At 48.6% G+C, this 12255-nt stretch overlaps 1 protein-coding gene across 3 annotated transcripts in view; it reads left to right on the top strand.

Annotated features, from left to right (window-relative positions):
* CLPB (ClpB family mitochondrial disaggregase) overlaps positions 1-12255 on the top strand; it is a 106987-nt gene that overhangs the window by 56131 nt on the left and 38601 nt on the right. For all 3 annotated transcript variants that reach the window (XR_014788922.1, XM_084842315.1, XM_084842316.1), the window contains exon 6: positions 2879-2976. Coding sequence is in view for 2 of the 3 variants with exons in the window: in XM_084842315.1 (XP_084698441.1) it covers positions 2879-2976 (98 nt within the window). In the remaining variant the exon portion in view is untranslated. The remainder of the gene's footprint in view (positions 1-2878; positions 2977-12255) is intronic.

Here is a 12255-nt window from a genome sequence, read left to right as displayed (position 1 = left end):
GGCAGTGGCCACCTCTGCGATGGGCTAGCAAGCAGCCTGACACCAAGTTATTTATTAAAGTATAATATTTTATTGTCGTTGGTACCAGAGGTGAAGATCGACCGGTTGTATGAGTCTGGTTCTATCAATTATTGCAGCAATTAGTCAAGTCGTCAAAGCCATTAACAGGGGGATTAGACCAATATTGGTTAGCCATTATTAATAGATCCACGGCAGGAAATTTAGGTCTTCTAAGATGAAGGCAGAGTTGGCCTCAAGGATGCCCTCCTGTAGGGGCAGAGAAAACTTTCTCCTCCTCCTCCTCCTCTCAAACAGTGCAAAGTGATGTGTAACAAAAGAGCTGGGGAGAAAACTGTGTTACGTGCAGGTCACTGTCTCTTTAAAAGATATTGAGTGGTCAGGGCAGGCAGTATATATTCTCGCCTGTTCCAGTCATATTCTGTATTGGATGCGACAAGGGCTCGCAACAGAAATTACTCTGTGTCGGATGTTTATGGAGCACATTTTTCATTCTGTAAGCAAATATAGATCTCTTTATGCTGGATCTTGGAAATGGCTAATTTCTGTCTGTCTCTCGCTCGCTTGCTCTTTCCTGGCTCTCTTGGGTTCATAGTAGCAGATGAGCCAGCACTGACAATCCAGTGTGCCTTACACAGGACAACAAGGAGAGCAGTGTTGTGGTTGTTTGGGGGTTTTAAATTTGCACGGCCAACATCATAAATCTTCAGTGGAAGTAAATGCAGTCCCCATGCCTCCTGTTGCTAATCCCCAAGACCTTTGGGATTATGAATATCTGAAGCTGTATCACACCAGAGTCAGGCCTCGCTCCATGGAGTGCACCAGGATTTCTTCTGATCTGCAGTGGAGAGAGGCCTTTGCCAGCCTTCTGTTTTGTTAATCCACGTCATTTAATCCTTTCAGTGCCAGATTAACTGGAAATGCTAGAGATTAAACCTGGGATTTCCTGCATGCAACACAGGGGCTTTGCCACTGAGCTGTGCTCCCTCCCCTAGAGTCATAGTAGATGTCTCTGAGAGAGTCCCCCCACCCACTTGTAAGCATGTGCTGGAAACATGCTCTTTAAAGTACGCCACATGCATGTTGAGTGGTATGTGTGAACTGCATGGTTTCTCATGGATGATTCTTGAGCAGTGTGTGACAAATACAGTCCTCCTGAGCAGCAAGAGGGGGTAAGGGGCCTTTCCTTTATCACCCAATTCTCAGTGCAAGCAAGGCAAGCTGCTACTTCTGTTTTTGTACTCCTGGGTGTATCAAGGAGGAGCAAGAGTAGCTTGGGCTCGCTGACGTGGCTCTGTGCGCAGCAGAGAAGGAGCTCTTTTACTGCTGATGTGAAATGCGAGTGTACATTACAGCCAGTTGCAAATACACTCTGGCACACATGTTGCTGTTTTCCAAGCCATACCTCCTTCTTCACCATCATTATCATCATTTATAAAGTGCCTAATATGCCCCAGGTGTTGAACAGAAATATACAAACTCAAGTCCCTGTCTGCAGGCTCACAATCTTAAAAAAAAAAATGAGACAAAGAGAGGGGACTTGGACAGAAATGGGAAACTTTGGGCAAGCTGGGAGATGGCAAGAAGGGGAAAAAAGTTAAAGAATACAGTCATTAACCTTGGAATAGGAAATTTAAAAGCCAAATAATACATCAGGAGGAAAATACAAGAGAGAGAAGTGTTTAATGTTTTCTTAAAAGTGAGACAAAGAGGAGGGCCACTAAATACTTAAAGCAGGGACAGGGCGCCTGCAGGCCTCAAGCTCACAGGGGTTCCCCATGCAACCCAGCAGCTTCTCCCCACCACGGAGGGGAAGGCTCTTATCTCTGATCAAAGATAAGTGCTTTTCTGTGGTTAGTACTGAAAAAGGCTCCCTTTCTCATTGCTTAGTGGGGGACAGCACTTCTCTCCGATCAGCTGCTGATAGGAGATAGGAGCTTTTCCCCACTGGGAAGAGGAGGTGGGACCAGCGGAGGAAGCTGCTGACTGATTCAGTCCTGCTTCTTTCTGAGCCTTGTCCTGCAGAGGCTTTTCCTACTTACTTCTGAGTAGTCATGCGGAAGCTTGCCCTGCTTACTTGCGAGTAGATAGGATGCTCATGCTTACTTGTGATTAGACATGTAGAGGTTTAGAGTTTGGAATGCTTTTTTAAAGTGCTGCTGAGTGATTTTTCTTGCTTACTTGTGAGTAGACATGCTTACTACTATAAAACTTTGTCTGTGGCCCTGCCCAGCACTGGAACACAATCCCCGAGAGCGTCTCTAAACTGAAATTCAGCCCTTGGGGTGAAAAAGATGTGTTACCCCTGATTTAAAGGAAATTTGATCCATGCATGAGTGTGGGGAGGCTGAGTTAAGAGGATTAGTGTTTGATGAACAGAGGGACTGAGGAAGGGGATACAGAGAAAGCAGTAAAGGGAGTTGCTATGGGGCAAGATGCCCTGCACGCACACAAGCACACGCACACAAGCACATGCGCACACGCACCGCTTTTCCAGTTTCCATTTGACATGTTGGGTATCACATGCCTCATGGGAGCCACCCTCAGGCGGCAGGAGTGCTGTCAGTGCGTGGAGGGATTGCTTTTCTGATGCTGCGTGGTCTCTGTCTCTCTCTCACGCCCACATAGCTCCTGTTCTTCCAGCAGCTTTTCCTTGCCAGAGCCCATTGTTCCTGGTGACATCTCCCTTTTGTTGTGCCCTTTGACAGCCATACGTATCGCCCCCGGTGCACATTGTCCCTTTCTGATCCAAGCCCTGCACAGAACAAAGGTTAAAGAGGACCCCAGATAGCTTAGAGGCTGTGCACTGCCCATCACCTGATTCTGTCCCACATGTTAAGTTCAGTTTCTTCCTTTTCAGGTGCCAACCCCCTGCAGAGAAATGAAATGGGACACACGCCCATGGATTATGCCCGGGAGGGAGAAGTCTTGAAGCTCCTGAAAGCTTCTGCAACAAAGGTGAGGGTTCAAAGATCCAGCTTTTCTGAGTTTCTCTCTCCAGCCCTAGAACTGGACTCTGGGGATGGGAGAAGAGCAGTCTAGGCTCTGGTCCTCAGAGAGGATCTTGCAAATGGTCTAAGTGCTCTGCAGGTCATCAGATCATCTTTGGAGAATGTTTTCTAGTGTTATTTGCTGTGTAAATCCCACCAAAAATCATTTCAGGTCACCCCTAATTGTATGTCTGAATAGCTGTTCTGCTGCCCTTTAAGTATCGTGGCGTGGAGAGGCAGGCAGCAAATAAAGCTGTCTTGTTGTCCAGCTCAATTTCTGCTGCGTCTAGACAAAAATACAGTGAAATGGAAATGCAGCTGCATTTTTTGAAACCGGCCAGATTTAAGGATGTTAGAAGGGCACTCCAAATACATACTGGACCCCATTCATGCAGTTTGGATGCATCCATAGGTCAAAATGGTTGGGTCCACCATGCTGCTTTGGGCACGAAAAGCTTACTCATTGCTGTGGCAGCTGGCCCCGCCATTGTCCCTGGGCGTGAGCATTGAGATCGTGGAGAGGCATGCTCAGTGGCAGCTCCCTAGCAGCTCAGTCTTCTCGGAGCAGAGGTCGGGTCTTATACCAGCGCTCTTACTGTTGGCCAGTAGGTTTGATGGGGAGCACTGTGGGTGAAGAGCAAAATGAGGAGGGCCTTCATGCCATGGCATAAATCACGGGTGGGCAAACTGCGGGGTGGGGGTGGGGAATAAACCCTGGATTGCGCTCCATCGCAGCTAGGGAGCAGCACTGGTTTCTGAACAGATGGGGGTGGGGTGTGGCGAGCTGTATGCAGCTTCCCCTGGCATAAAGGAACTGCAGCGATCTCCATGCGTCTTGGGGGACCTCAGAAAGGAGGGGGCAGATTGCAGAGGGTCTGGTCTCCCATAGCCCTCTGGAACCTGGGCTCCTAAACAGCAGTTCTTCCCCAGTCTCCCTTTTCCCAGCACTGCACGAGGACGCCAAGATCTGAGCTCTCCCCTTTGTGGAGAAGAGGTGCTCATCTGTGGAAGATCTGCTGAGTGTGCAGCAACCCACACCCATCAAGGGATAGACGGTTTGGAATGAGTTGTTGCCACCGGGACACTGTTTCAAATTTTTATAAAGGAAATGTCAGGAGTTGCCCTCTTAAATCTCTATGAGGAGAAGGGAGAGCAAATATCTCGGTAAGTTTAACGGGTCTCTGGAGCCTTCCTCCATCAAGCAAAGCAACCCTTTTACTTACAGATGGTTAGAGAAGCCACTTCGGCTTTCCTGTGTAAACCCTTTGGATGATGAGGAGAGGAGGAGTGCACAGACTCGTGCGTGGAGCACTGTTGCGGAAGGAAATGGCACTGGGTGTGCATAAGACGTAACACTCTTCAGGGCTGCTCAGGGATGAATACACTGCTGAGGAGGACATGGCGGCAGCGGCAGAAGGGTTGCCGGTCTCGCTCCCCAGTTTGCCAAGAGACTCCTTGAGAATCTTTATTGCCCATTTTAATCACTGCTGGAGAGTGAATTGGTGGCACTATTAATGGAATAGAAGTCCCATCTGTTTTATTTACATATGCTGGTGACAGAGCAACAAGGGGTGTTCATATATGAACTCAGTTTGTTTTGAGGAAGGGTCTCCTGCTCGCTGGTGCCAGGTGGGTCTCGCTCTCATGAACAGCCACGCTAACCATTGGAACTACCTGCCCTTGGGCACAGAAGAGCTGTGAGAGGCCCAGTGGCTTCCCCCACTCCGTCTCACCGTTGTAGCCAGCTGAGAGCCTCTGGCCAGCTGCCTGGCCTAGGGGGTCTCAGGCATGTGGTGGGCCATTGGCTTGCTCTCTTGGTGCTGGGTTTGGTCCACAGTCTGCTAGTGGCCTCCCACTGGTATAAGGAGTGTGTTCGTGCCGGGCAGTTTTCACTGGAGATGAATGGCCATCACTTTAGAAGGGGCCTGGCGGGACTTTTGGTCTGCCCTGAGATGGTGCCCATGCAGCCGCAGATCATTGTCTACAAGCTGCTGGAAGATCATAGATAAAAGTAGGTGTTCATCCTACCTCTCTTGTCTTGAGGCTTTTTGTAGCTCACCTAGGAGGCAAAGGCCCACCTTGCATCTTTTCTGGCTGCTACTCCAGCGGCAGCAGCTGCATCCTTTCCTCCTTTAGGAGATGGAATCCTTCCTGGGCAAGATTATACATTACTTAAGCTGCATTTAGCTTTTTCCTTGCTGCTTTGCAGTATGGATGTGTTAAGGCTCATTATTTGAGCTCAGGGTGCCCAACAGATAATGTTCTGGAGGATCTTGTTTCAGACAGCTTGCCCTTGCTGTGAGAATGTGACTGGTTTGCTTCCTTAAGCCTGAAAGAAGTGCTTTCAGATTCTAGTCAAGAGACCACAGGACATTTCTGTAGCTCATAGCAAGTGACAGGCCCTCTCAGTACCACATTACTCTTTGGCCTGTGATAACTCTGAGGACTTGCATGGTAACAGTAGCTTAGAAACATGGGAAGCTGCCTTATCCTGAGTCAGATCATTGGTCCATCTAGTCCAGTATTTTCAACACTGGCTGGCAGCAGCAGCTGTCCAGGGTTTCAGGCAGGATTCCTTCCTAGCCCTACCTGGACGTGCAGGGATTGAACTTGGGACCTTCTGCTTACAAAGCATGTGCTCTACCACTGAGCTGTGCCCCCCTGCCTAGCTGCTCAAGTATGAGAGGACATAGTGCCCATATTTTCACCCAGACAGCTGGCCACTAGTTGCAGCCTCTGTTGACAGTCTGCAAGCCTGTTGGAATTCTAGATACACTCATGAACGTTCACTCCCGGAGGAATAGCCTGCTAGTCTGTTGCAGCTAAAATAACCAAGAGTCCTCTGCGAGCATCTTGAAGACTAACAGATTTATTGTGGCAGAAACTTCCCCAACCTGGTGCCCTCCAGATGTGTTGGACTACAACTCCCAGCATCCCCCAGCCAGCTTAATGCACCTGGTGCATTGTGAATTTGAAGACCTTCTCAAAATGAACCTCATTCCAAGAGTCCTTTTTATCTGTTCTGCACCAGAGTAGTTTTGCTTGAGGAGAGGATGTTGAGGTAAGGGGTATCCATCCCAAGGCAGCTAGAGCAGTTCTTCGCCCTGTACATAAAGGACTGGAAAAGAAGCAATGGCTTTAAATCACAGGGAGAAAGACTGAGGATAATGTTAAGAGCAATGGAACAAGCTCCCTAGGAAGATGTATAACGAATTTCCTTACTTGATGGTTTTCATGAAAAGCCTGGATAGATCAAGACCTCTTTCAATTAGGGCATCCTGGGAGTGATCCATTTGTCTCTTTGCAGTCTAGCTGCAAATGTTACAGAACTTTTTCTAAAAGTTATTTTCTCTTCAAGGAGGTTAAAGGAGATTGTGGCCTCTGCATACCCTGATTCTTTGCAAAAACGCAATGAATGTGCTTTTCCTCCTCTTCTCTCAGCAAATCTTCCCGTAAATGGAGCTGTGACTGGGAGGGGTGCCAGGGTCATTGATGAGTATAAAAGGCAGAGAGCACAATTGCCTGGCCTAAGGAGGAGCTTGCTGTGGCTGTCTCAAGGTGAGGCCTCCTGGCAGAACTGACAGAGCGTCTCTCCCCAGCACTCCAGTAGACTTGGAATCTCAGTCAGAGAGGTTGGCTTCAGCTGTTGCACGGAACACACTGAGTCATACTCTTGGTCCCTCTAGTTCAGTACTGTCTACATGGATTGGCTCTCCAGGGTTTCAGACCAGGAGTTTTTCCATCCCTACTTGGAGGTGCCAGGGGTTGAACTGGGACCTTTTGCATGCAAAGTGGGTGCTCTGCCGTTGAGCTATGGCCCCTTACTGGGTCATCAGTGCCTTTTGTACTGCAGAAATGGTGACAGCTGTACTTGAGCTGACCTAACTGCTGTCTCCTTCTCTCTTATCTCCAATGATCTGGAGAACTACCCACCAATTTCTAAATTACTGTTTATGGGTCATTGAGTGGGTGGTGCCAAGTCATTTTCAGGTGCTTCTGGATTATGTTGATTAACTGAGTCCTCTTCAGTTTGGGTTTCAAATGACCTTCAGGACTGTGACACTATTTTGTGGCACTGATTGACTATTTTCCCCTGGTAAATGATAGGTGTGTGTGACCCTGTTAATTGTGGTGGACCTATTGGCAGCTTTTGGTTCAGTCCGTCATCAAGTTGTCCTGGGATGCCTGGATGGGCATCTGCTGTGTGGTGTTTTCTAGAGGGGCAGCTGTGTTAGTCTGATGCAGCAAAAACAACAAAGAGTCTTGTGGCACTGTAAAGTCCAACACATTTATTCCAGCATGAGCTTTCATGGACATCATCCACTTTATCAGATGCATGAGGTCTGATGAAGTGGACCATGTCCATGAAAACTTTGCTGCTTTTGCTTTGCAGATCCTTTGACCTATCTGGGTGACGTCTACCCAGAGAATTGTTATGGGTGACGTCTACTCAGTCCCATGGAGTGTGCCCTGCAGAGTTGCTCAAGGATCCCGCTTGCCACCACACTGTTTAATGCCTCTGTGAAGCTGGTGGGAGAGATGGGTTGTCCCTTTGGGATTAAGTGTCCTCGATCTGCTGAGAACACCTACCTCAGCCTTTTTTTTTGCCTAGTCCGAGTGCAGTGGTGGCCTTGAATGCCTGCTGGAAAGCTTCCTTGAATTGAAGGAGAGCAAGCCATCTCAAACAGAACCCAGACAGAATGGAGTAGTTGACGAGGGGAGGGGAGAGTGCCTGTCCTTGACAGTACCATGCTGTCCCTGAAGCATCAGGTTCACAATCTGGGTGTACTCCTAGATCCAGTCCTGCTCCTAGGAGGCTCAGGTGGCTGGAGTGGTGAGGGGGGCATTTTCTAATCAGTTATGTTGACTTTGCATCCTTCTGGAGAATAGAAAATGGGGCCATTATCATTCATTCATGGGTCATCTCTTGTCTTTCTTCCTGTCATGCTTTCGACATGGCGCTGCCTTTGAAGACAGCTTATCAGTGTCAGAAGTGCAAAATACAGCTTGGGATCCAGGTGTGTCGCGCTTATAGTACACCTATTTTGGCTGATCTGTACCAGCGGCCAACTTGCCTCTGGTCAAAGGTGCCGAAGATGGCCTTAAAGCTTTGTACGGCTGTGAGCCACCTGAGTCCCCTTCATGTGCTGAGGTCATCGCGAGAGGTTTTCTCTGAGGGCCTGCCGCCTGCAGGAGGTTCTCTTCATGAGCTCCCCAAATGTAGCAGCTTCGGTTGCAGCACCCAGATTAGGGAATTCTCTCCCCTGGTGGCCTGTCAAGCTGTGTTGCTGAATTCATGTTGGCTGGTTGTCAAGACATTCTTAATTTTGCCAGGCCTTTTACTCTTGGGAAGGGAAACGGGTTTGGCTGCTCTTTTGCAAGTTTGGGGTTGTTCTGCAGTAGAGCTGGGAGGGAGGGAGGGAGGGTAAGGTTCTAGGATTGAGGGTTTTGTTTTTCAGTTGTTTTATTGATTGTTTTTAGATTTTTTTGTATTGTTTACCATACAACGCTTTGTGCACCTTGAGTGCCAATAAAACATTTGAAGAACGTGGTTCTGTATGTGGTTCAGAATCTGGTTCTGTACAGGCACACTCAGAAATAAGTCTCACGGGGGCTTCTTCCAGGTAAGTGTGCATAGGATTCCAGCTTACCTTCGGTATTCTGGTTGCTGTCGCAACTCTATGTAGCAATGAGTATTGCAGCTTGATTGCACATTTTGCAAAGAAGCCAGCCCTCAGAGTTTGCCTGTTGGTTTTTGTATTTCGGGAGAGATTGTGCCTGATTCCTAAAAATTCAGTGTTTGTCCATTTCTGGAACTTCAGAAGACTCAGGGAAAGGAGGGGCCATTTTCTCACTGACGCAGACCTGCTCTTGAGCTTTTCCGTAACCCACTCATTCTCTCCATCAGTATTATCGGATAATTTATATTACAACTGAACTGCATTTATGTATTACTTTCTTTTTCAAAATGTAAAAAAAGAAAGGCAAGGGAAAAAAGAATTGGCCTATATATTTAGAAAGACATAGATGCATCGATGGGGCTGGAGTAGTTTGAGGCTGGTGATATATACAGAGCCTGGGGGAGCGACACCATTGGCGCTCTGGAGTCAGTCCCGCAAGTGCCATTCCGTGGGGATCAGCAAGAAAGTTATTGCTCCATATTGAAACATCAGGACTGATGTGGTGCCTCAGTTACACAGCAGACAGATAACAGCAGCCAAAATTGGATAGGTTGCTTCTTTTCTTTTTTTTTTACTTCTGTCAGGGTCACTACCAGCACAGGAAAACAGTAGCAAAACGGCCGATGGATTTTGCTGTTGGTTTTGAAGCTGGAGAAGCGTGGTGCACTTCCACTGTTTTCATGACAAGTGCCAGTGTTGGTTACATCACTGAGAAGGAAGAATTGCCATGCTGGATCAGACCAGGGAGGGTCCACCTAGACTGGCGTTTTGAGTCTGTCGGTGCCCAGTCAGATGCTTCTGGAAAGCATGGAAGCGACAGCCCTCTGCAGTTGCTTCTCCGCAGCATCTTCCGTTCCAAGGAACGCTACCTCTTTGGCCAGCAATAAGTTTTAAATCAAGAGGTTCTGCAGCTCAAGCTTGCCTGGCAGTCACAGCCTCTACCATGGAAGGACTGCTTCCTAATCCCACCAGAGTGGGGGCTATCTGTAATCATTCAGTAGGAGGTACACTTTGCACTTGTTCAAAGGCACTCTTTTCTTTACTTCGCATGTTCCAGGACTGAGCCCCTTGCACTGAAAACAGGTTTTGGGGTTAAGTTGTGAAGAGCCCTAGCTCAAATTAAGCCAAGCATGCAGGATTGTTCAGGAGTTGAGGTGAGGCTAGGATGCCATGAAACTTGCCCTGAGGATAGGGCAGGAAAGAACCCTGTTTAAATAAATAATCTGAAACAGGCTTTCGAGCCTTGTCACGGAGCTCTGTACAGTCAGGCATCTGGGAACTGGGCTTTGCCTGACACTGCATCAGACACATTTAGCTATCTTGGTCAATAGCTAAACATTGCTAGACGACTTCTCCTCCTTCATGAATTTGTCTCATCTGGGGGTACCGCCCTTTTTGGGTCTGTGGGGAACATGGAATTTTCCAGAAATGTTGGCACAATGGCTCCCACAGGGTGTGTGTGTGAAGTTCCAAAATGTTGGGAGTGCCCCCCCCCCCAGACACACACTATGACATGTCCCCAGGCTCAGCAACACCCCAAGGAGGATTCAAAGTCCAATGAGGCACTGGTTTCCCCACTTCAGGGAAAACCCTCTGCACCTGCTCATATACCTTCCATAGCCTGCCCTTCAGCCTCCGACTCTGAGGATGACTCCTCCCACAGCCTCTCCTGCCCCTCTTCCACATAGGAGCATGATGCTACAGAAATGGCCATGGGCCCTGAAGGACTATAGCCAGCAGAGGTGGAGCCTCCGAATGTTCTGGGCTTGACAGCCTTCTTAAGGCCTCGGTTGCTTGCAGTCTCTTGCTGGGACAACAACTCGCCCTTGCCGAGAAACACTCCAGGCAGTATCCCCTTCAGTACACTGTCCAGGGTCCTGACCATTCTTTACTCTCCTGGACCTGAGCATTTCCAGATGTGATCCCTCTTTACTTGATGCTGAAACTTCCATCAGTGCACATGCTCTAGGCCAAGGGTAGGCAACATGGTGCCTGCGGGCACCAATTTGCCCCCAGACACCTTAAAATATATTTTTATATTTTCCTTCTGGCAGCTGGGATTGCTTCAAAGCAAAGTGGAAGCCTCTAACTACTGCTGTCTTAATTTCCCATGAACACCTCTAGGCAGGTGACTTCTCATGCCCACCCATGGCAGCCATTTTATGGTTGTGCCCAGGACAGTTACTCAATTTCCAAATGTGCCCACTAGCCCAAAAAGTTTCCTACCCCTGGGCATCAAGCCAAGTCATTATCTAGACCCATTCCAGTCTGGGTTTTGATCTGGTTACGGGACTGAATCAGCCTTGGTCACCCTGATGGGTGACCTTTATCTGGAAGGGGACAGGGGGCACAGTGATGCAATGAGAGATCGGCTTTTGATACCATTGACGATGGTATCCTCCTGGATCAACTCCATGAGATGGGTATCGGAGGCACTGTGTTACAGTTGTTCCAGCCCTACCTACAGGGCCAATTTCAGAGGGTAACGTTGGTGAGTATTCCTCGGCCCCTTGGCAATTGAGCTATGGGGTGCTGCAGGGTACCTACCATCTTGTCCCCAATGTTGTTTTAACATCTCTATGAAGCCGCTGGGGGCGGTCATTAGGGGATTTGGAGTTAAATGCCATCAGTGTGCTGATGGCATGCAACTGTATCTCCTTGTGACATCTGAATCAGGAGAAACTGTGCAAGTCCTGGATCAGTGCCTGAACTCGGTAATAGGCTGGATGAACCAATAGACTGAAGCGGAATCCTGGCAAGACGGAAGCCCTGTGGGTGAGTGGTTTCCAGGTCCAGGAGATGGGCTCATTGCCTGTTCTGGATGGGGTTGCACTCCCTCTGAAAGATCAGGTCTGTAGTTTGGGGGTACGCCTAGATCCATCATTGTTGCTGGAAACCCAAGTGGCCGTGGCAGATTGGAGTGCCTTTTACCAGCTCTGGCTGGTTCACCAACTACGGCCTCTCCTGGACAGGGATAGCTGACCACAGTGGTATAGGCAATAGTAACCTCAAGGCTGGATTACTGCAACGCGTTCTGTGTGTGGGGCTGCCCTTGAAGCTGGTCCGGAAGCTGGAGCTAGTGCAGAATGCAGCAGCTTGGCTGTTGTCAGGAGCTGCCCCTTCTCAGAATGTATCTCCTCTGCTGAGGGAACTGTACTGGCTACCTATTTGCTACTGGGCCAGGTTTAAGGTATTAGTTGTAGTGTACAAAGCCCTAAACAGCTTGGGACCAGGATACCTGAGAAAGCGCCTCCTTCCTTACCAACCTGCCGGGTCACTGAAGTCATCGGAGGGCATGTCCGTGGTGGTTCCACATGGACCCATGGCCCAGTTGGAGTCCACCAGGAAAATGCCTTTAGTGTGGTGGCCCCCTTCCTGGTGAACTCCCTGCCTTTGCAGGTCAGGCAGGCGCCAACATTGTGTTGATTTTGGCGCCTCCTGCAGACATTGATATTTCAAGAGGCCTTCCTTGAGCGACCAGCCGCAGTTTATTAAGTTCAGAATCTGATTCTTTTAAAAAGTTTTAATTGTTTTAATATGGTGTTTTAATCTATTACCTCGTTCAC

This window comes from Heloderma suspectum, chromosome 3 (assembly GCF_057233095.1).
Source record: "Heloderma suspectum isolate Gila_16-S chromosome 3, 16-S_ref, whole genome shotgun sequence".
Taxonomy (NCBI): domain Eukaryota; kingdom Metazoa; phylum Chordata; class Lepidosauria; order Squamata; family Helodermatidae; genus Heloderma; species Heloderma suspectum.
This window is presented reverse-complemented; position numbering and strand designations above follow the sequence as displayed.